At 40.1% G+C, this 24,592-nt stretch overlaps 1 protein-coding gene across 2 annotated transcripts in view; it reads right to left on the reverse strand.

The window, feature by feature from the left end:
* The window catches only part of ephb1 (EPH receptor B1), a 250,745-nt gene that overhangs the window by 174,369 nt on the left and 51,784 nt on the right, over positions 1-24,592 (reverse strand). For both annotated transcript variants that reach the window (XM_072441429.1, XM_072441428.1), the window contains exon 2: positions 4,925-4,989. In XM_072441429.1, coding sequence (XP_072297530.1) covers positions 4,925-4,989 — 65 coding nt within the window. The remainder of the gene's footprint in view (positions 1-4,924; positions 4,990-24,592) is intronic.

Consider the following 24,592-nt stretch of genomic DNA (forward strand, 5'->3'; position numbering starts at 1 on the left):
TTAATCATTTAGCCTCATAAACAGGATGATTATTTGGGTGACAGAATGTGAAAAGCCCAGTTGGAGCCACATTTACCTTGGTGCAGTTTGCTTCGGTCTTTCATGTCTGTTCTGTCACATGGGAAGGTCGAGGGGCATTCATCATCGTGCGGCTACATATTTTATTTATCACAGAGTAAGTCTACGCTTCAGAAAGAGGAAGTGACAGGCGAACAGCGCAAGGACTGACTCACAAGGATTCAGGTGAGAGACGGGGAGAAAAACACCATCCTCAATGTCAAAGGAGCGGCTGTTTTTAGCATCCTGTATAGAGCTACATTAACATATTAAAGGATGATAGGCTATTTGTTTCATAGAGATGGATTTGAAATGAAAAGGTGAGACGCACTTGTTAGAAAGCATTTTTCAAGTCGAATGTGTGGTTTATATATATTATGGTGGGTAGAGGGTTCAAGGACAGGGGGTGCTGGGACATGTATCTATTGGCTAATTCCTCTGAACATTATTTAAGCTGCCTCGTTATTATTTCATTGTCATCCATCGAGGCAACTGTCTTTGTTATTTGGGGCGTGGCAAAAATGTATTTAATTGAAATTTAAACTTGGAAAAGATTACATGAAACTTGAATTTGGACCATTTTGCAAAGGTCCAAAGTAATTTCAGTCCAGCCCTTGATAGTTGGCTCCATCCTGTCATCCATATTGTCTCATTTCCTTTTTTTGGTGCTGCCTAAAGTACATTTCACAGGTATTCATCAAACATCTCCATCGCTGGAGCCCTACATCCCATATACATTGTTTCAAAGTGGAATATCCTCACAATCCTTTTAAAAAACAATTAAAAAAGCGAAAAATCATTTGACTCATTTCAAAAGACTAATAGGCAAAACATTTTCCAACAATTTCTCAAAACATTTCAGTTAATTAGGGGCCATTTATAATTATCCAGGACTTTATTCTATTAGAATTCCTTGAGACTGAACCCCGTAGGCCTCAACACAAATACACTTTCGGCGCGCTCGTCTCCTGAACGGCTGAAGGAGAGATGGACTCCACAAACTTAATGAGACATGTCGGAGCGTAGCGGACGGTCTACCCTGCTGTATGCATATTTAAGCAGCAGTTAGCAGGTTCACAGGCAGCAGCACAGTGACCGCTTAAACACCAGCTCCATATACAGCCATACATCATTATTAAAAGGAGGATGTGTCATAAAACGTGTCACTCTTTACATTGCACTACATTAAGGCCTGTGTCCAATCCCGCCGGGGGCTTATAATAACATTGATTTTGTCTCAAGTTCACCTTCAGCTAATGTTCTATCATGTTCATTATGCTTATTATGTCCTATGGTACAGTCAATCCATATCTGTGACGATCAATTTAATGCTCCTTCATATTGACAGCGTTATCCACAAAGTCATGCATCGGCAGTACACATGTTGTTCTGTTTTGACGAGAATCTTCCCATAGTGCATTTCTGTGTGTAGCTGGAGTATATTACAGGGAATTAAGATTTTTTTTTTCAACAGGATTGTACATGTTCTTCTTCTATATTGTTCTTGCTCACTATCTAATTTCATATACTGTACTTTCTTAAAAATCTCCTTTGTGGTCTTCTTACAGGACTCTTAGGGGCTTTAACTTGAGCACACTAGAGCAATATCTTATTCCTTCTCTATGTTAAAATGATTTGATGCTCCCCTACTTTCCAAAACATAACCTTTTTAGTCTAAAGTACACATTTTTCCTCATTCTAACCCCAAACCTAACAGTTGTTGTCCCTCCTAAAGACCAGAAGAACTAATACTACAATACTCTGGACAGTTAATCGCAGAAGTTACATAAACAAAACTCCCTGCGCTGTACATTTTCCGGTTTGTTATTCTCAAAATATGTTCTTTTTTAATAGAAATAAAAAGGCTGTCAAAGTTGATTTCCTGCACATTGACAACACAGACTTTTAAAATAGTCACATTTCTTCTCCCAAAGTCTGAACTCTGATCCAAACCACAAGCTTTTCGAGAGTATTGGCTGTAAACCTCTCAATTAGAAAGACCCAAGATGGTCATGGACGATTAGAAATGAGTGACACTCGATTTAAATTGGATAAATTGAAAAGCCCTAAATCGTCTTTTGATGATGGGATGAAGAGATTGACATGCGTTTTTGGCCCAATTGCTTTATATCACTTATTAGACAGGATAGACGGCTTTTTGCAGGAAATATGTTGGAGAGAGGAGAGAAAGTGTTCACCACATTGACCAGGACTTTGATGGTGGAGAAGGCATGTCGTTCTGTATGTGGGCTACAACCAAAGCAAAGGCCAACAAGGGGCAGGATTATAGATTATTTATAGAGAATAGATTTTAGTTTTACAACATATTGATTGACTTTCTCCCCTTGACCCCGTCAGCTCATCCAGCTTGTACTAGTGATCCGGGTCTCTCACTGCCAGAACCCTTACAACAGTCAAAGCTTTGAAATCCATGCTTAACAGAGGCTCCATGTGCCTGAAGGCTTACTCCAGTCAACACGCCTGAAACAGCAGGGATGTCTCTATCCAGGCCTTGATAGCTCCTTGTCAGACAGGAAGAAAAGACAAAGGTGTGTAAAAAAATGAGTACTTGTCAGGTAGACTAAGACAGGATATGTTCAGGGTTTTATCGCTTCATGGTGACATTTGGAGACGGATCTGGATTGGAATGTGTAATCGTGGCAAGGGGCAGGTAAAGATCCCAAATGGACTGGAATAATGTATGTAGTATCATCTTGAAAAATAATGAGCTTTATATATAAACACTAAACTGTTCTGATAATAATCCAGGATTTAGTTGGCCTAATAAAATGGTTACACAGCACACATTAGAGCACGATTGTTAGGTTTAATAGTCATATTTTAACAATCAGTTAAAAGGTGCACTTTATAACTCCACAGTTTTAAACTTATCCATCTCCATGGAGACTAACACCAGGGGAAGCCGCCAGGCCAACTTACTGTGGTGAGGTGGCTGCACACACAGTAAGAAATGTTCTTTTACAAGGCTAGAAAAACACCTGTAATTTAAAATATAAAGAAATGACAGATGAAGAATACAAGATAGAGGCCATAGACATTTGATGCCATGTGGTGGATCATTTCAGGGAAAGGGAAAACAGAGAGGGATAGAAAGGTTACATAGAGGTCGAGATAGTCTCTTTTAAACTTGACAACAGGGAATCTTCAAAGACATAGGTTAGAATAGTATTTGGAAAAAGTCAGAGTGAACCACAATGTTAAGTTCAAAGGGTTCAACAAATTGTCAAATGGCCTGTGTAAAAAGGCCCATAAAGTCCCAAAGACCTGGAAAAGAGCAAATTCGTCATTGTCTGTTTCTGATTGTTCCCCCGAGTCAATGCCATATAGAGCTTTTTATGGAGTTATCGAATTATGGAGTGCAGAACAAGGCCCTAAACTTCTCTTAAAGTCCATTACCACCATAGAGCAATCACACTGCTATTGATGAAATGAAAGCTAAGTTCTTTACTGATGACTTGGGACTTTTTTCTTCCTGTCTAAATGTGCATGAGACTTCCTGGATGTCGGAAATAGTTTGGTATCAAATCGAAGCCCTGGGCATTCCTGACTCCACCTCTACAATTTTAATACTTTTCTTCCCTGGATAAATGTATCAGTACAGAATCATTATGTCTTTCCCTGCAGCCACCATTTGCGTGGACTAAGGTACTGTGTCCTGGGCTTTCATGGGCCCATTATGTTATTAAGTCATTACCAGGCGGGACATTGAGAAAATAATAACCGTGATAGCAGTTACGTTGGGTAGCACTAACTCTTCTCTCCTATTCTTCAGCCAGTCCATACGACCGTGTAATATTTTATGTGTTAGATCCCACGAAAGCTGTAAATCTCTGAAGGTATTACAGAGTCAGCTCACTGTGATAGGATTGACCAAGACATATGCCACAATAAATATTGAGAGTACAATGAATCGGGGGTGAGTTGTGGACATATGTAATATACAGTGTTGGCACGTACCTAAAAATATATCTATTCAGAACACAGTTGCTTTCATAAAATAGAAAGGAATACATTGCAATATTTTATCACCCAATTTAGGCTTCAAACTGCACAGTATTAGACATCATGTTTTTATAGTATAACATAAGTAAACTCCATGGAAATTCAGGTGTTCGGGATATACAGTTCTGAATAGACCATGGACCAGAATATATTACAAAATACATTTTGATGTAGCTATTCAGTGCATTAAGTATTCTTCTAAGCATTAACAATAGATCATGTGAACTGAATGTAGTCCTAAATGCTATATATTCCTCATGATAAAGCATAGAATACAGTGGAAGTATTTATTGGTGAAAATATGAATCCTTGACCTAAGTTTTTATTTTCTGGTTACACTTTTTGTCAACAATAATAAGCATTTTTCCAGACGCTCAATGTTGCTTGAAAACAGTTTTGTGCATTATTCATTTCCTCCACACTCACTGGGGGCACCAGCAGGAGGCCAGTCCCTGCTGGTGCCCCCAGTCAGGACTAAACATGGGGAATCAGCATTTCCGTTTTATGCAGTTAAATCTGGAACAGGCTCAAGGCAGTTCTGTTTATCTCTGCATGAGACTGAAAGACATTTATCTGCACTCTTCTCTTTTGAATTTGTGAATTTGATAATGATCATTGCTTATTGATGTTAGCCAATCACATGCCAGTTTTGCCTTTAGACCAATCACCTCTCAAGCTATTTAGAAACATATCATCTCTCCAGCTTTTTCCATGTCCTTTCTATGCTTTACTTCTCACTCTATTGTCTTTTTTTTTACTCTCCTGGTTAAAACAATCTGACTTGGGTTGTGAAATAATTTTCTGAAAACGTAACATGTCAGTATATTTTATGTCTTCAACTCACCCCTGAGTTTGGGTACGCTGTCCAGCCCAATTCCGCTGTGGCCACCCGCGTGTCCATCAATGTCTCTGTGGAGGAACAAAACAGACAGAAAGACTGTGGTTAGCCTCAGAACAAGATATTTTAAGCAGCATCTGTCGAGGCAAGAGTACACAGAAGCTTTGGTGATCACTTGACACCAAGAAATCAACAAATACAAATCCTTTTCAGTTTCCCATCCCTTACTACTGGAATCATGAGTAGGAGGAGGAAAAATGGCAGTCCGTCAGTCTGTCAAGCTGTTAAACGCTCAGTCATGAAGCGTCTGTGTGCGTCCTGTCATAGTGCGTCCGAATGTGCTAAGAATTCATGGGTGAATGAAAGGAAATTGTGTGTAGCAGAACTGCTTCAAAAACAGGGAGAAAGAGCGCCAGGTTGAGGTCATTTCTGTTTCTGTTTTTCTGGCGGGGAAATTTCCTGACAACTCGCACGGCTGGCAACATTCCAAAGGCCTAAATACAAGGAAACGAGGGAGGCTGCCGTCTATTGTTTATGGCTATCTCAACAAAAATGTAGATATAATTAAAAGTCTTCTTCAGTCATATTTACACAAAGGATCACGTCAAAGAGCCGATTGTACTGTCGACCTGTTTGAGGAATGCAGAGGAACACAAAGATTCAGATTCAGACTGGTTGCCTTTCCTGTTGTTGGAATGACAGAAAACAAACCACAGACAAATCATCCTCGCAGCTCGCTCAGAACGTGTGTCAGCCTCGTGGTGATTAATACTGAATCTGTCTTGTTGGTTCGTTGGGTTCTGAAAACTGATATGGCGGCAGGAATGAGGAGATAAGAGAAACAGCAGCTATAAAAGATAAAAGTCGCTCTGGTGCATACAGATGAAGTGATTGGCAGTCGGATAGGAAAGCCCCACTAGACAGTCAAGATCAGGACTCAAATGACCCACTCAGTCCCAAACTGTGACAATGAACTGACCCCTATATCATATAATAAGGCATATACAAAAAATCCATGTGGAACTTTTAGGAGCAAAATTAATTCAAATTCATTATGATCCAAACCTCCAAGTAAAGTATTTTTTGTATCTGTTTGTCACATTAAAGGAGTTGCACCTGATTTTCACAGTAAAGATATGTTGTAAAACCGTCTATTTTAATGAAAATTAGTCTATTGTGCCCTCTTTGCATCTAATTATAGAGCATTTTATTTTCCACAAACAGGTGTGTTTTTAGCATGCTGTTAGTTACCTTTAACACTTATAAACTCACTGTGGTTAGGATGTGCAGAAAAGATTATATAGTGAGTGATGTGTTTAAATGAGCTTGTTCTGTTTTTCATGTTTTTAAGGCAGTAAGAAAAATTACTTAAACATTCAAAACATTTTATTTCATACAACGTATAAGAACTGCTGATGTGACTAAAAGTGAACAGAAAATTACAGGTAACACACATTTGCTATTGCAACATTCCTAAACACCACTAAACATACGGGGTGTTGGCATAATATCTTGTTCTGACAGACAACAACAACAAATGTATGCAGAGAAGAATACCACACAAAAAATATTCAATGTCCTTATTGTATTTTCTTGGTTTTATTTGTTGTGGCCACAGTGAGATAAAAAAGGAGACAGTAGTGTGAATGGAATGTCTGGTGGCGATCACCAGCAGATAAGACTGACGAAATGTTCCCCGCAACGGCTGTGTCTTAGGCTTGGACGGCCGCCATAGCAAACGGTTGGCAAGCAACGCCCACTCGTGTTGTTGATCAAGGGCAGGACTCACACTCTGATTAAATGAATAGACAACACTGCCAAGACGTGTCTCAATATATCGATATCAACTTATTGGCAATACGGGTCTCGATACAGAGATGCGCATCGTGATACTTTTAAACAACATAAAGTCATTACAAATTGCCTAGTTCTACATTTCTGAACCTGCAGTTGTATTCTGATATGAAATTCAATTGCATTTTGTTATTCTACCTATCAAAACATACCGTACTTGTCAGACTTTAAAACACCACTTTTTCCCCACGCTTTGAACCTTGTAGCAATTACAAGCGTCTAATATATAGATTTTACTGTCTAACGGCCACTGGGGTGCACTCTAGCAGGAAGCGCAAGCGTTTGACACACTGTAGAAGTCATGTTCCTTGTATTTTAGGCTTCAAAACGCTGTGTTTTATTACAATCAGACTCATATTCACAGAGAAATTAGTCTGATGAGGAAGTGAATCTAGACGGGACGGGACACAAAGACAGACGGAGCGCGGACATGCGATATACGGCGGTCTGCCAACTGATTTTCTACTAATGCCTACTGATCAACATTGATAAAAGTGATCCAATAGTTTTCTCTCTGACCAGCCTGACTTTATTTATTCAGATTTATTCATGATTGGGAGAGAAAACTAAAACTAAATAAACTAAAATATTCTGACTTGATGACTTGAGATATGCAATAATAAACTAATAATATCCTTGCCAGAAAAGAGGCAGAAATGAGCAAAACCTTTAATTTTCTGTACATACCTACGACAAATTAATCAAGCCACGGTAATTCATTAGTCATTTATGCTCACAATATACCAACGCGCCAACGCTGACACCTCTACAATAGCCCAATCCAAAGCTCCATTTTCCACACACCTGCAATGACAGAACTGTTCACACCCACTTTCCATTAGAATATTTCAATTTCCCCCAGAACCACATTGCTTTGTCTATCTCCTGCAGACCGCTCCAGCCCTCCCGCCTGAGCAGCTCCCTGTCAGCTGTGAAGATAGGAGAGGCACGCAGCCCTCAGCGCCAGCCAGCATCGCGTCGCGGGGACTGCCAGGGCCTCCTCCAGGGAAATCACACAAGCTTTAGTCAGATCACACAGGCACTTCGGCAACCATTTTCTATTTCCTTTAGAAAAAAGAACTATATGGGAGGAAGAACGCCGGAGATGGTTCCAATGGCGAGTCGGCTAAGGTCAAAAGCCCATGGGAGGGGCGTCTGCGCAGGACCGCAGGGACAAGGGCTTGCTATTAGCGGAATCTCCGAGTTACCAATAAGTAAATCATGTATGCTAAATGGGTATTAGCGTTGGGGTGTGGCAGCCGGCACCTGTCTGCTGACGCCAGGGAATTTGAAAAACGTCTCGAGGGACTGAAGCCACCTGTGTGTGTGCGTGTGTGTGCGTGTGTGCGTCCGTGTGTGTGTGTGTGTGTGTGTGTGTGTGCGTCCGTGTGTGTCCATGTGTGTGTGTGTGTGTGTGTGTGTGGTTTAAATGTGCTGTTAGATGGACCATTCAGCCGTTTAATAGTAAGTGGATTTGAAGAGTTCCATTCAGAAATGAGCTATACACTTTAATTATTGTAATTCAATTGTATAAATTAAACTGTGTATTAGCGTAAAATGAGATTTAAAAGCTGCATGACCGAAATGCGCATGCAATTAGTGGGCATAATCCATATTTATAGGAATACAGATCACTTTACAGTCTGCGATAAGCGTCTGTAGGCTCTCGTTTGCTTTAGGACTCAAAATCACCAAAATAACCAGAGGTGGAAAGTAACTGTACTTAAAACATCATCTGTGGTCGAATTAGGTAATTTTTCACAGTGGATACAAATTACTTCTATTTCAATACATTTCAGATCAGAGTCTGTGCTTTTAAACCTATTGAAATGGCTGAGAACTTTATTTATTTTAGCCTGACATCTTTGCACAAAACAAATTCACTCTGTTGACCGGGACAACAGAGGACCAGGACAATTCTATATTTGATGCTTTCATAATTCTCAAAATCAATCCACAGCCTAATAATCATTGGTTCTTTTGATATTTTCCTGTGGCTGCGACTGGGTGACTCCTGTCTGTTCCAGTGGCTCCGATGCTCTGATCACTGTTACGTCTGGCTGCCCTACAACGCTCTCACCTTTCACTTTCTATCGAGCCGTTTGCAACACAAGCAGAGGCGCGGGTGACTTCTCTCAGGCTTTTTTGGAGCGGGGCCCGGGCCTGTTTTGCTGCTGTATTCTGTAGAGTGCACTGTCAGCGTCACCTCCGGGCCACAATAAATTAAAAGCCCAGCCAGGTTCGGTGGCAGTGCATTCTATGAGAAACATATTAACATGGGGAGTTTAATGTTGAAGGTGGAACCCGGCACCATAAATCTGCGGGAAAACAATAGCTGCAGGCTGTCAGAGGAATTCAAATGAAGCTACGTCCTCAGCGCTGTGGGTTTTCATGCGTGGACCTTGTTTTTATGTTTTTCTTAATGGATTGGATGAAAGAGAAAGTTATATATTTTGTGACACTGGTTAATTGTAAATACTGTAGCAACAAGCAGTGTAGGGCAAGTTACTCTGAAATTGTAATACATTATATATTATTAGTTACAGCGCTGTAAAAGAGTAGGAAAGGAGCCATGGGACGCCCAGGTTGGACTTTTCTCCATAATCTGAGCGGGGCTGTTTGTGGGATGTTGTGCACGTAAAGAGCACTGTGAGCACTGAAGCGCTGGAGTGTGTTTGAGCTGTGCAGCGCACCCTAATAAAACACCTTTGTATCTATTGTTACTGAGATTATAACGAGTATATACTACTGTAGTTACTCCCAACAATGGCAGTAGAAGAAGTAGAATTGGTAAAAGCCTTGCAGTAGTTTTTAGACTTATTGTTGTAGTTGTCTAAGAAAAGCTTTGTTCCAGCTGGGATTTTCTTGATGAACAAAATGCAAATGACTGTATGTCAATTTTCTTCTGCATTTTGGAGCCCCCCGTTCTTTTTACTTTTAGTCTACTGTGTTAACTTGTTTGTAATACTAAAACCATTGTGCACTGGAATACTGAACACTTAATTCTACTTTTTGATGTATTTATTTGTCAGGGAAATGTACAAATAAAGGAACCTGAACCTGAACCTATAGATATAATAGGTATAGACATTAGGCCCAAAAAAGCCCCAAAAACTGTCCAAAATAGAAAAATAGATAGAGACTGATAGATATACATAGTAATGTGTTCCATAACTAATAAATATGAAACAGTTATTATTTCAACGTTGACAATTTTTCATCAAAATTGACAATTGGACTTCTCTTTAAATTTAGCTTTTGTGCCCCAAAGGGAAATAAAGTGGGGAGAACATACATTTGTCCAATCTTATCTTTGTCCAATCAACAGCGCTCCAAAAAAGTAAATACTAAACATCATACAACGTGTAGTTGACGACGTTAATCGTTAACTTGGGTTCAGGAGCAGGACCACGCCTCAACCTCTTACTTCTCCAGCAACCACACCTCCACTCTTTAACCACGCCTCTAATTACCCAGAAGGCCTATATACAGGCCAATCCCAGCATCTCTTGTTGTCTCTGCTCTCTCGACCCCACCCTCCCACACCATGTCTCTATCATCGTCACCTTAACACATCACCATCTATGGAGGGGGGTTCTGAATCGGCTGGGCTGATTACCCGAGACAGAGCCCCCATCCTGAGTCTCTACCCAGCCAGCCATCATTGATCCATCATCGATCCTTCATCACTATTATCAATAAACATTCTTTTGTATTCCATTGTTATGGCGTAGTCATTGCTAGTGAATCTAGTAGTAAATGCCAATGTATAAGTCGCTAAGATCTCGAAAAAAAGCCACGTTTACTCCTCTGCATCACACGGAGAAGTGACAGTGTCAGGCTGACATAAATGGTCAAAACCCTTAAGTTTCACACTGTGCCATAACCAAAGCGCTAACCGAGGAGGCCTACTGCTCCCAATCCCACAAAGCACTGCTGCTCATTAGCACCGGGCGATCGATCGATAGCAAATGGTAGGCCGTTTCCACAGATAGAGGTGAAAACGGGTGGGGGTGACGGGGGGAGGGGACTGCATTAAACATTGATGGAGCCCTGCGTTGGGAGATCGATACGACTGGCCTCTTCACACAATTACACGTCAGCAAGGAGTCGCATGATACATCACAGCAACACGCATAATTACATACTGCGGCGGCTCGGGGAAGAAAAGATGAGGAAAAACATCTAGTGGGTGTTGGCGAAGTGGAAGAAAAGCAGGAGCAGGTCGACCGTGATTGCGTTTGAGTCTTTAAGGTGAGTTCAGCAATTTTGCGGCCACTTGCATGCGTAATTCTAGTCCTTTGTGAGCGCGGGTGTATGATTGTGTGGCTACGGATCGATAAAACATGTGCTTGCTGGTTCTTTAGTCAATACTTGAGGACAATTCTCAGAGGATTACTGAACCTTCCAACACAGCTTTCCCCTGCTCTAGATGTGGGCTTTTACAACAATGAATGAAAGAATGTTTGTGGAGGGATTGGACAAACTCATTGCTATTTACGACAAAAAAAAAACAGTATATGACGTTGGGTAGTTTAAATGTTGATTAAAAATGTTATGTACAAAACTGGTTAAGAATATTACAAGCAGGATGGATGCATGGGTACTTTATTGATCCCAAAATTAAATGCAAATACTCTACTTAAAAGGTAAATCTCACGAGTAAATATGTGTTTGTTTATTCGTTCAGTTATTTACTCTCTGTCGTTCTTCGGTTTCTTCAAGGATGTTGGTTTGTTTTGCAATTCAAAGTGACAATGGAGAGGATTTGTGAGTTATCCCGGAAAATAAATGGGGAAAAGATGGGTTTAATGACACGGTTTAACCTTTTTATAAATGGAATCCAGATGGCGGGAAGAGTAGATGAGGAGGTGTAGAGACCGGGACAACAACAAAAAAGAAAAATTGAAAGAAAAAAAAAAAAGACATTATAAAGGAGAAAGAAATCAAGAGGAGAAATCAGCAGGATTGAAATGAGCTCTTAACAGTGATGAAGCCCGTGGCTGCCCGCTGGGCCTGGCGTTTTACAGAGAAAGTGATAAACAAACAAGAGAGAACCCTCCTCCCTTCAGAGTAATCAGTCGTCCACTTCAGGAGGACAAGAAAGGAAACCGACGTGACGTGTCATCAAATATTAAAATGGAAAAGGTCGGGTTTGGAAGAAGTACTGAAGTGTTTTACTTGAGTAAAAGTACAGATACAGGAGCAAAAAAAATTCACATTAAAGCAAAAAGTATTTCACACACATGCATGTTATGTATATATTTATATATATTATGTTTACTCAAAGCCTTTCTGCAGGAAATCACCATGAACATCCTAAAAATAACCCCTTAAACCATATGAAACTTTAAAATCTATTTCAAATATTGAATTGAGTAGAATAACTGCTCTCAACTTTTGTGAAGTAAAAGTATCCACTGTAAAAAAAAAAAGAAAGAAAGTAAAACACTGAACAGATTCAGATACCTAAACATTATACTTAAGTACAGTACTTTTACTTTTGTATCAAGGGCAACAGTTCAGTTTTTGATTCTTTAGTTTACTTTAGCGTTTATTCTTTCTGGAAACAACAAATCCTGTGCAACTGAGGACACAGTCATTTGCATATTGACAAAAAAACAAACAACTTTTATTCATATATTGTGTGTCTTTAGTATTTTTATGTATTCTACTCAATACCTAAGTCTTTGCAACACCTAAGTTGACACAAAAGCCTCTAAAATAGCAGCTACACACAGCTAACAGGAATACCTCAGAAGCAATGTGTTGTCGCGACGATTCCCAGAAGACACCGATGACAATGTGGTTGATTTGAAAATTGAAGAGAAAATAATCTGCCCTCCTCAGAGACGTTGCTCGTGGGGATAGACAAGTTCCTTTGCATCACCGGGTCTTAGATGAATTTTGACGCTCGCAAAGGCAGTGTTTGTGTAACAAAGAGGAATGTGTTTCAAGTGATCCGGACCTGCCATCTCTCAAACTGCCACTGATAAAAAAAAAAAAAAAGGCAATAAATAGACCTGGGAATATTGATTGAAGAGTAGAAAGAGTAGGAAGGCTTCCGACTTGATTGTTTGATAAATATTCAACAACGCTCCCCTAAAATGTTGACAAGTGTAAAGACAACTGGTAGAGACAGTCATTTCTGTCTTATTATTTTTAGTCAAACGAAAATGAGTGAAAAGAAAAGCCTTCTTTATTTTTTTATTTTTTTAAACAAAGCAGCAATCAAGCTAATTATGAATAGTAATGAATAAAGTGAAGTGAAGAATAATGAAGAGTGTTTTAGAGATGTGTTCAAAGAAAGTGCAAAGTTAAAAGTAGTAAAATAGTACTTTAAATGTGTTCTATGTAACATTTCTGATGGCGGTCTGTTAGGGCTGGGCACTATTGACAAAATTCTTTGACAATGCATCAGAAATGTGCTGAATTTGTCTGTAAATTCAAGTATTCAAGGTTGAATATTAAACAAAAGGTGAATGGAAAATTCTGACTGCGCAACACCCTTGTTCAGAAGATTACACTTAATTTTGCATATCTCCAGAACAATAAATGATATTTTTTATGGTCCACTGCCTGTTTGTGTCCATGGAGATGCTATTGCTTTGCCTGCAATATTCCACAGTATGGCATTAAACTTATCCAACTTGCATTTATTGAATAACAGGCATTTGTATCGCTAAATACCTCCACAGATCTGTAACTTTGCCTGTTGCTGCTCGTGTTGATACCATTCTGTGGAACATTACAGAGCGACAACTGTATTTAATTCAGAGGAGCAGGTGAAAAAATCACAGTCTATGAGTTTGAAATTAAAAGTGGTATGTAACTTTTATTTTCAAGGGTAGTTTTTGGTAGAACTGCATGAAGGATAGTGCTAAAAGAACTTAGACACATCTGGCCCACAACAAATCTGACACTTCTTTTCAGTTATGTGGCCAGCATACAAACACTCATATATTCAAAGCCAGAGCTATTTAATTTGTAAATCATAAATGTAGTCACCTTTCGATAATGCTTCATCCACTTTAGACTCTGCCCTTGCTGTCAAATGTGACTCTGAATTGTCATTAGTCAGTAGGGCTGAACAATATATCGCAAAAACTAAATACCCAATTATCAAATCACAAATCTCATGCGCAAATTAATATTTCTGGATATTAAGAGAACAGAAAACCAAATATCCTGTCTTTTTTTTACAAGAATATTGTTGAACCTATAGTTTAGACACCCATGTTCTAAGAATATGTGAGGGACTTCACAATCTGTACAGACAAAAAAATATATAGAATTATATTGCAAACCTAATCACAAAATACTTGGGGTGCTAAGATCTCGAAAAGCCATATTTTTATTATTGTACAACTCTATGTTGAATACAAAAAAGTTAGAAAGCAATTGCAAACATGACGGTTAAGTATAATTTTCATCATTTTTTGGGGGATAAAACTAGATGACAGAGATTAACCAAAACAAAAGAAGTGTCAGCTCAGGAGCAGATGTTAGCACAAATGCATCACCAGATAAGGAAATTAATAGAGATGCAAGAACAGCAAGAAAGTGATGAAATTACCCCATCAACACAGCAAGGTGACATTCTCTCTGGCCCCGACACATCTGGGACGCCACATTGCATCAGACTTCAACCTTGTACACTCAATTTCCCTGCCATTAGTGTTGTGCAAAGACGGTATTCAAGAAAAAGACTAACAGCCTCTTGGCTATCCGGGTAAAATACAGAGAGGCAAACGGATAAACAAAAAAGATATTAGCACTCAATTTCAAGTCTTTGTACTAAAGTTTGTACTAAAAAAACTACGACCCTTGGAGTGTGCCATTCTCTGCAATTGTGTTTAGAGTGGATAAATATTTAGACCTTATTACAGAACGATACTGCATAATTACACATGGAGAAAATGGGAATTCCACGGGGAAATCAAGCACTTTTCCACGTGATTCAAACCATCTTCATGAGAATCCAGCTTGTTACAGCATGAAAAAATACGTAGGAAGGAAATGACTGGAGGACAAATATTTTGAACTTAGAAACTTGACTTGCCATTATTAGTATTACATTTTTTTTGTTCTTTTCACTTGCCTCTCAGGGTTTCCGTAGATAAGTGCAGAAGAATAACATCTCCTCTTGGCTATCCAGGTACTGTGCACCTACCCACACACATCACATCCCCCGGTGGGCAAGTCAGTGGGCTACAAGCACAGAGAGTCTCGTTCTTTCTCCTCTCCTCTTCGCTCAGTTCTATAGGCTCCGTCCAGCATTGGTCAGGTGGAGAGAGGTTAGGCACACCATTTGCATTCATTAACATTGCATTAGCCGACAGAGCGATCTTTAGAAAGCAGGGGCTGCCGGAGAGTGTCATCTTTAATTCATCATAACCCAACCCCCCTCCATCCTCCGCTCGTCACCCACACAGCCAGCGTTTCCCTCGCCCGTTCAGTGCCTATCCATCCCCACCACTGCCGCCACCAACCCTCGCTCTGTGTTTAAGGGTCATTTTCTGCAAGAATCCGTCAAAAGTGCAAATGCTTTAGATGGGTCGTTCTTCTGGGATTGAAACCGCAGACAGACAGAAAGTGGGATATAATTTACTGGGGAAAACACAATTTACTACTTGATACTTCAACACCAACATTCATAATATAAATGATACTTGTGTAAATATGTATTAGACAAGTAGGGCGGCACAATTTTGGAAATGATTATGATTTGTGATTTGCTTGCAATAAAGATACTAAAAGAAATATACAAATGTGTCTTATTGTATTAGTCAAACTCTATAAATAAAATAAAATAAGAAATCCAAAAAAATAACAGACTAGTTATTAAATTAAGGTTAAGACTGAATGACAAATAAAGTAAAAATCTGCAATTTTCAACACTTTTCAAATGGAAGCCCTTGGTGTTAGTGTGAAATGTTTAGTTTTTTGTGATATAGATTATTGCATCTGCCAAAATTGCAATATACTGTGCTGCCCTACAGAAAATCAAGACCTCCATCAAGGCGTTATTGAAACTTACATTCCCAAAAGACCATTTCTAAACTAAAAATAAATGCATGGGTCAATTCCCCACTGAACCAAAGAACCTTCATATCTTATACTGAAACAAATCAATAGTTCTTTGGATAACCTCATGGCTGGACAGCAACCACACTGTGCTAAATAAAAAGCAAAAACTACAACTTTCTCCTTGGCCGATTACTGACCTTTCCTGGAAATGTCATCATAATCATGCCATTATTTCCAGAGCTATCTCGCAAACAGATACAGCCCACAATGTAATGACCACTCGTGTAGCTTGGAGTATCAGTTTCAGGTACTAAATCAACAGTCTATATGGAAAACCCAATTACCAAAGCAATCCGTGGTAATATGGTTAGCAGCGTTCTACAATAGGGTTCCACTGTATTCTAATGTCTCCCGTTTCTGCGCCGGTGACACTTAGAGCAGAAATGTGATCTCCTTAATGTAGCCTAGATCTTTTTGGTCCAGGGCAGTGCTGTTTTGGGAATTGCGTAGCTACAAGAGACCTACTTTTAATGGATTATAATGTGGGGCAATCCAGCGTTAGAAATACAAACTGTCCACTCTTGTACAATATAGGTCTATACTTGACTCAGTAACCTTTTTATTACGTAAAATGTATGAAAGATTTTTGCTTCAAATTCCCAGTGTTGTCATGGTTCAGTGTAGAAATGCACAGATTCAGCTTTTTATGTCAAAAAATATGAAAAGGCTTCATCAAATATCAAACAACACCCAAGCATAGATTGAAAAGAGCATTTCTGTCCCTGTAACATAAGTAAACTATGACAAAAAACAACCCAAATGTTCCCCATGCGTCTGTTGTTTGCCGAGTAACTACAAAACAGCTTTGTACAAACAAAAGTCATACACATTAGGAGATATTCTAGGCCAATAACAACTAAACTGAAAAAGAAGCATGAAAAAGACACCAAATGCAGCACATTTCTCTGAATTGAAGCCTATACCAGTTTTGTTGCGGTTAAGGTTCAGGCCTTATTCAAATGTTGAATAAACTTTTTACTACCAGAGAGATACTCTTGGATTAACAACATCACATAAATCAATGTGTCGAATGTAGCATAAACAACACAGCATCATTTAAGAAGCATATATGAATTTGTATTGCCAAATCGCAGGCTTGTGAATCTAATTATTGATTTGCTACAGCATTTAAGTCAGCGTATGTGCAGAACACTTCTAAAGGTTTGTGTTTATCAGCCTGCTAAGTGCACTAGACGATCAAGCTCGACATTACAGCATTTTATGGACGAGTAATGAGGCTAGAATTTGCTAAGGTTTTACTACAGCGGCCGACCAGCAGCAGTGACCAAGCAATAATCCAGATGGGAGCAGTGCTAGCCTCCCACAACCATCACAATTCTCATTACGGCGCATGTTGCACCAGCGGCCGCTCTGCTTTAAAGAAACTTGGCCATTTGCGGCAGTAAAATGGTCTAATTACAACTCTTATCTGGCCGCTACCTTGCAAAACTGAATATAGAGGAGGAGGCCGGGCTTCCCTGACGCTTCACTGGTTTTTGTATTGGCCAGTGTCCAAAATGTACTCACCACACCCACCCATTGTGATTATTCCCTCTATAACAGCCACATTTATCACCAGGCCCTCTTTTTTAAACAGTTAAATTGCAATCATTTAGCAGAATCAATGCCAAAGTCAATGTCCCCAATTTAAAACAACAAATCAGCTGACGTGAACATGCAGTTCTTAGTGATCGGGTTGCACTCAAAACATTGCCAAGAACTACTCGCCAAGTGGAAGGGAAAAGGACACTTTGAGTAGTGAATACTGTTTATGTTGGATAAGCCACATCCACGGGAAAAAAAATGAAATGCAACTCAAACTTTGGCTTTAAGTATGTGCAGTGCAGCTTGGGAATTTTCCCCCGGCTGGGTTATCATCACAGTCATTACAGTCGGCCCGGTAAAGAAATCGAAACTGTAAAAACAGAAGTACAATTGTATTGATAGCAAAAGTACTGAATACGATACATAGCTAAAATTCAATCACGTGCACTACTATTATTACTACTGTACTACTTTACTACCTTCCAACATGAATAAGAAAAAAAAAAAAAGTTTAACCAATGTCAAAAAAATAATGGGACTCGTTCAGTCAATGTTTTTGCCGTTACATGCACAATGAGTACTGTACTTTTCAGGCTATAGAGAGCTCCAGGATAAAAAACGTGCTTGCACTTCCTGCTAGAGTGCCCCCCGGTGGTCATTTGCCAGTAAAAATCTGTCAATTAGATGTTGTATGTCTGCAGGGTTCAAAGCGTGGGGAAAGAAGTGCGGCTTAAAGTCCGAAAAGTACAGTATTTTCCAAAATGTAGCTTATCTGTAGCTTGTCTTTCGAGTAGCTATGACTTTTCTCAACACCACACAAGAATCTCAGCCCGTTCAGGTTGGCCTCATCATCACTGGGATTGAGGAAGAAAACAAGCTAAGTGCCAGGGAAGGAAATGCTGTCCATGCTCGGAGCACTAGGGATTCTAAGAGCGTGATATTTAGCACTGAGCTATGGCTAATGGGCTTTTGAGGCTTGGCTAAAGCGATGTTGTTTTGCAAGCTTACCACGATATTCGCTGAGTGACCAAAAATGCTGTTACGCAATTACACCTGACTGCCGTCCTTGAACCTAATTAAAACAGGAAGCAACGCTCATAAGGCTGTGTGGCGGGGTCTACGGTATAGGAAGGAAAACGTAACTTAACAAGTAGAATCGTTGCAAGGACGACATCGCTCGTAGTATTACCCTGGGAAATATAACATGATTGAAATGACTGTATGTGTCGGTAAACATCATTTTCCTTGCAAGGGGAGTAAGGCTAGTGAACCCACCAATGAAACCTTATATTTTGCACATTTCTGCTGTAAAAAGGCAAACAACATAAACCAGTGTCACCATGAGTAATGCCTAAATTAACCTAAACCAAGAATGAACCAGTTGAGAACAGAATGGTCAAGCTCTGGATTGAAGTCTGAACTAGGATATAACAGAGATTTAAAATACTTCTCGTGTCACTCGAAGACGAGCACAGATTGTAGCCAACTCTTTCATATATTTGTGCAAGAAAAAAACTTCTTTAACATCGAAAGAGTGGGCAAAAAAACAACAACACTGCTACACTGTCCTTATGACTGGGTCTGATCTGAGATAACCGTCTGCTAATGTGTGCAACCTGTGCCGAGCAAAAAGGCACAGGCCAAGATGAGACAGATAAGGGCAGAATATGAGTGTTCTTCACAAAACATATTGGTCGGCTACAGAGGATATAAGAAAATGGCAAAGCAATATGGCCTTGAATATCCTTTCAGGAAATGGCCTCAAACTCAGCTGCCCACTAGCTGTGAATATCTGTTAATCTGAACGCATTGAATTGTGTTACCCCCAAATGGATCTACTCTTCTTTAGGAGCCAATTTAAAACAAAAGGCTACGTTCACACTGCAGGGTATGATGACCAATGTGGATTTTTTTTGTATGTGGTCTTTCACATCACAAAAAAATGCTATTGCCGTTTGTGTCTGGTGTGAACGGAATGCAGCTTGATGTGTCCTGCATGCGCACAAAAGAACAACATCACACGCACAGTAACGTAGCGGAAGTAAAAAAAGGCATGTTACCTGCGCTCATTTTATGGAGGACCTTAGGCTTTTTATTTCCACTGTCATTGCTTAATCCCTTGCCTGGCCAACTCCTTCGCAAACTCCTCAAATACCGCCCGATTACGGTATGAACTATGAATTGATTTGTCCCTCCGTATATTGATTAGTTCACAAACTTCTTTCTTCTTCCACCTCCTTCCAGTTTTTGGCTCCTTTGTCTGCCATTTCTCTACATTTTGACTCAGAATTTGCAACTTTTATCCCGGAAATGTTGCCTATTGATGACGTTCAGGTCGGATCTGGAGACCTAAGCGTTCAGACTGCCGCCGCATTCTAAAAGTATGGATACATTTCGGATTTATTTTCAACATACGAAAGTGGCCTGGTTCGGATTGGAAAAAAAATCTGATGTAACGCTGCACACTGTCCTGAAAAAAGGTCACACATTATGGGCAAAACAGTCAGATTTGACCAGCAGTGTGAACGTAGACGGCAAATAATGAGTCTAGTCAAAAAACGCAAGCAAAATCGGGAGCAATTCAATGCCGGAATCAATGACAAAGAGATCATACAGTACATGCACACACCAGTATCTCTCCTATGCATAATCTGGTAATGTATGCAAGCTCACAACACACAAAGCCAGCTGCTACGCCTATTACCTCCGCCGGTCCACTCCAAGTTTGGATGGCACTTGTGAGGGAACAGTGATAATCCTCCCTCTGAAAAGCAAACTCGAGACAACAAATACAGTGTGTCATCCAATCTAAAATGGCAGAGTTTCTTTGCAAAGTCTGTGTGACACCTTCCACTGAAAAGTAATAAAGAAGAGTACGGCTGAGGGGGCGAGACTCCGAACAGCGGCCGGCTTCATCCAATCTCATTAAATGGCGTTGTTAACCATGTTTGGATGCACCACAAAATTGACTCTTGCCTCTTGAATAATTCCCCCACTGTCAGAAAAGGAAAACAGGCGAGAGAAAAGATGGATGAGGGAGGAGAGGAAGAGGGAGAGGAAGAGAGCCTTGAGGGGGGACTGACTGGGGCGCACTCCACATCTCATCTGTGGCAGTTAAAAAGAACGACCTTGAGCCACCTTGAACCCGCTGAGGCAGAATTTCAATAAAAGTCAAATTATCGCTGGTGCCCACGGGGAAGGGAGTCGACCGCACAAAGCTCCAACTCACTGTGCGTAGAAGACGATTAAACAGACGCACAGAGGTGTGAGCAAGTCTATCATCCGGCTCGGGTCTCATCTGTGACAGGTGAGCCGAGGAGCGATTGTTCAGATGCACAAAAAGAAAAAGCAGAATTATGTTTTATATGTATTATTTTATTTAGTTTGATACACACGTGGATGTAAGTATACTTTTTTTTTATACATATATATATATATATATATGAAAACATATTGGCTAATTACTGACATCAATATTGTCCTTGCTATTCATATATCAAAACTACCGTATTTTCCGGACTATAAGTAGCACCAGCCAAAAAATGCATAATACACCATCGCCCCTATAAAGGCTAAAATGGTTAAAAATAAGCAGAAGGCGCCGTGGAGAAATGATGATTCGGTCAGGGCACAGAAAAGGGAGTGCCGCAGGGCCGAACGGAAATGGCGCAAGTCAAAGCTCCAGGTTCAAAAAGAGATTTACAAAGAAAAGCTGAACATGTACAACCTAATCTTATGTAGAACTAGGGAAAGATATTTTTCTGAAATAATTGGAAGCTGCAGTAACAACTTGCGTGTCCTGTTTGCCACAGTAAACAGATTAACAAACCCTCCAGCTCAGCTGCCGTTAGAACTCATTTCCACATCCAAGTGTAATGAGTTTGCATTATTCTTTAATGACAAAGTTCAGGGCATTAAAAATGCTATAAATCCCACAATGCAAAAAATTACCCTAAAACCACCAAGACACTTAGAGCTAACTCACTTTGCACCAGTAACTGACAGAACTGTCCATGAGATCATCACCAGTCTGAGTTCATCTACATGCTGCCTTGATGTGTTACCCACCAGATTTCTAAGGTCTGTGCTGAACAGTTTGTTAGCACCACTCACATAGTTAACATGTCGCTTCAATCTGGAACATTCCCAATGTCTTTGAAAACTGCGGTCATAAAGCATCTCCTAAAGAAGAGCAGTCTTGATGCCGCAGTACTGAGTCATTACCGGCCCATCTCTAATCTACCATTTTGGGGCAAAGTCCTTGAAAAGGTTGTTTACCAACAGCTCACAGATTTCCTCTTAATAAACAACTCATTTGATGTTTTTCAGTCAGGTTTTAGACCTCATCACAGCACTGAGACTGCTCTTGTCAAGGTGACAAATGACATCCGCCTGAACACTGACACGGGCAAAGCCTCAGTCTTAATTCTGTTAGATCTGAGTGCTGCTTTTGACACTGTCGATCATGGGATCCTCTTACAGAGACTAGAGGACTGGGTGGGCATCACTGGCACTGCCCTAAACTGGTTAAGGTCCTATCTGGAAGACAGGAAGTACTTTGTTGAAATTGGTAGCTGTGTCTCAGACCACATGACCCTGACCTGTGGAGTGCCCCAAGGGTCAGTCCTGGGTCCCCTTCTGTTCAACCTCTACATGCTGCCGTTGGGTCAGTTGATACGCAGTGAAAATGTGTCCTATCACAATTATGCAGACGACACTCAGATCTATGTTTCACTATCGGCAGGTGACTATGGACCAGTAGATTCACTTTGTCACTGCATCCAACAGATCAGTGTGTGGATGCAAAACAACTTTCTCCAGCTGAACTCAGACAAGACTGAAATAATCGTTTTTGGCCCACAGAAACAAAGAGAAAGTGTTAGCGGTCACCTCCAGAGTCTCGCTCTAAAACCTACAAACCAAATTAGAAATCTGGGGGTAATAATGGACTCAGACTTGAACTTTAATAGCCACGTCAAATCAATAACATCAGCAGCTTTTTACCATCTAAAAAACATTGCCAAAATCAAAAATATACTGTCAAAACCAGATTTAGAGAGACTTATCCATGCGTTTGTCTCCAGTAGATTAGACTACTGTAACGGCCTGCTCACTGGTCTCTCCAAACGAGTTGTAAAACAGCTGCAGTACATCCAGAACGCTGCTGCTCGGGTCCTGACCAGAACCAGGAAGTATGAGCACATTAGTCCTGTTCTCAGGTCTCTGCACTGGCTCCTGTGGCTCAGAGAATAGACTTTAAAGCAGCTCTGCTTGTGTACAAGTCTCTCCATGGCCTAGCACCAAAGTACATCTTGGATATGTTAGTGCCATATGAACCATCTCGGACTCTGAGGACCTCAGGGACCGGCCTCCTGCTGGTGCCCAGAGTCAGGACTAAACATGGACCGGCCTCCTGCTGGTGCCCAGAGTCAGGACTAAACATGGACCGGCCTCCTGCTGGTGCCAGAGTCAGGACTAAACATGGGGAATCTGCGTTTCAGTTTTATGCAGCTAAAATCTGGAACAGTCTTTCTGAAGATGTGAGACAGGCTTCTACTCTGACAATGTTCAAATCTAAGCTAAAAACAGTTTTGTTTAGCTGCGCATATGACTGAAGGGATTTTTTCTTTGCGCTCTTCTCTTTTGTTTGTGATTTTATTAGTTTAGAAAATCAGTTGGATTGATAATTTTTAATTTAGTTAATTTTATTGTATTTCTGTAATTTCTATGTGATTTGAATGCATTTTTCCTGCTGTGTGAAGCACTTTGAATTGCCTTGTGTATGAAATGTGCTCTACAAATAAACTTGCCTTGCCTTGCCTAATAGAGAAGAAAAAACATATACAAGTTGCACTGGAGTATGAAATGAGGTTGCAAGTGTGAAAATAACAAATAATATCACATAAAAGTCGCTTCGGAGTAGAAGAATAAGTATATTAGTATAAATATAAGTATAAGTCGCACCCCGGCCAAAACTATGAAAAAAGGTGCAACTTATAGTTCGAAAAATACCGTATAGAGCAGTGTTATACGATCGACATTGCAAACAGAAGGATTTCATTTCACTTTTTCTTTTTTGAATAGCAAAACAGATTATTTGGGAAATGTTCTTATTAGTTAAGCCATCACCAGTTTTCTGACATCTGGTACAACACAACCATAGCACAACCGGTAATTGCCAATATGCTCTGCACCACAAACTTGTCCCCAGTCTTTATGCCTTCTTCCCGTGCTAGGGCTGGAATAACAGTGTATATAATCACAGTGATATAGAGGTGTGAGTAAGTGGCTCATCCTCACATTACTCACGGTGACAGTACAGCGAGACGTGGTAACAGCCTTAGGGAGACATCGCCACAGGGACCAGCCACTGAGTTTTTCTACAGGTGTGAAAAGTGCATGAGAGACGTGCTCTCCACTGGACACACATTTGAAGATGCAAACATGATGAAGTGTTATTCAATTTAGAGTCTTGTCCCCTGGCAGACCTAGTGAGAAGCAGGTAATTGTGTTTTATAGCATCAGGAGGTTATAGGAGAGAATAAGAATCCACCATCCTTTGAGCCTCTTCTACTTTATCTCTGAAAGCGCAGCCAGATCTCCACCTGCTCCCTCAAGTTTGTGGACAACCAATTACAGCCATTTATCCACGATAAGATAAGATATCACGTTGTTAATCCCGGAGGAGGTTCTTGTGCCTGAGAAGCCATTAAAAGACATATACTGAAACATAAAATTATCAATAAAATTCTATAAAGTACAATAGCGTATACAAGATTATGTCAAGTTACATCGCTCAGTATGACGGTCCCGCCTTGCAAAAGGGGGAGGAGTTGAACATTTGAGGTTTATAATTCAAATGCAGAAGACATTTTCCTCCAAAAATCCCCAAATTATAACCTGTTAACCCCCAAATTACATCTTTTTGACTCATGTAAACCGACGTTGTATTTTTTTGGGAATTGGGGTTTATTTGCTTATCAATCAAATCTATTGGAACTCACAAGGTTTGACACACAACTAAGTTCTTAATCACTATTATAGAAAGGATATGAGCAAGTTCACGTATTTGTACTGATTTTACATAATTTGATTTGTTCATGTTCCAATTAGGTATGTCACAATATCAAATTTTAGTGTTCTGAACGATTATTCATGATTTTTGAGACTGAGTGAACAACAGTG

Source organism: Eucyclogobius newberryi, unplaced genomic scaffold (assembly GCF_026437365.1).
Source record: "Eucyclogobius newberryi isolate DKJ021-1_F unplaced genomic scaffold, fEucNew1.0.hap1 SCAF_12, whole genome shotgun sequence".
Lineage (NCBI taxonomy): Eukaryota > Metazoa > Chordata > Actinopteri > Gobiiformes > Gobiidae > Eucyclogobius > Eucyclogobius newberryi.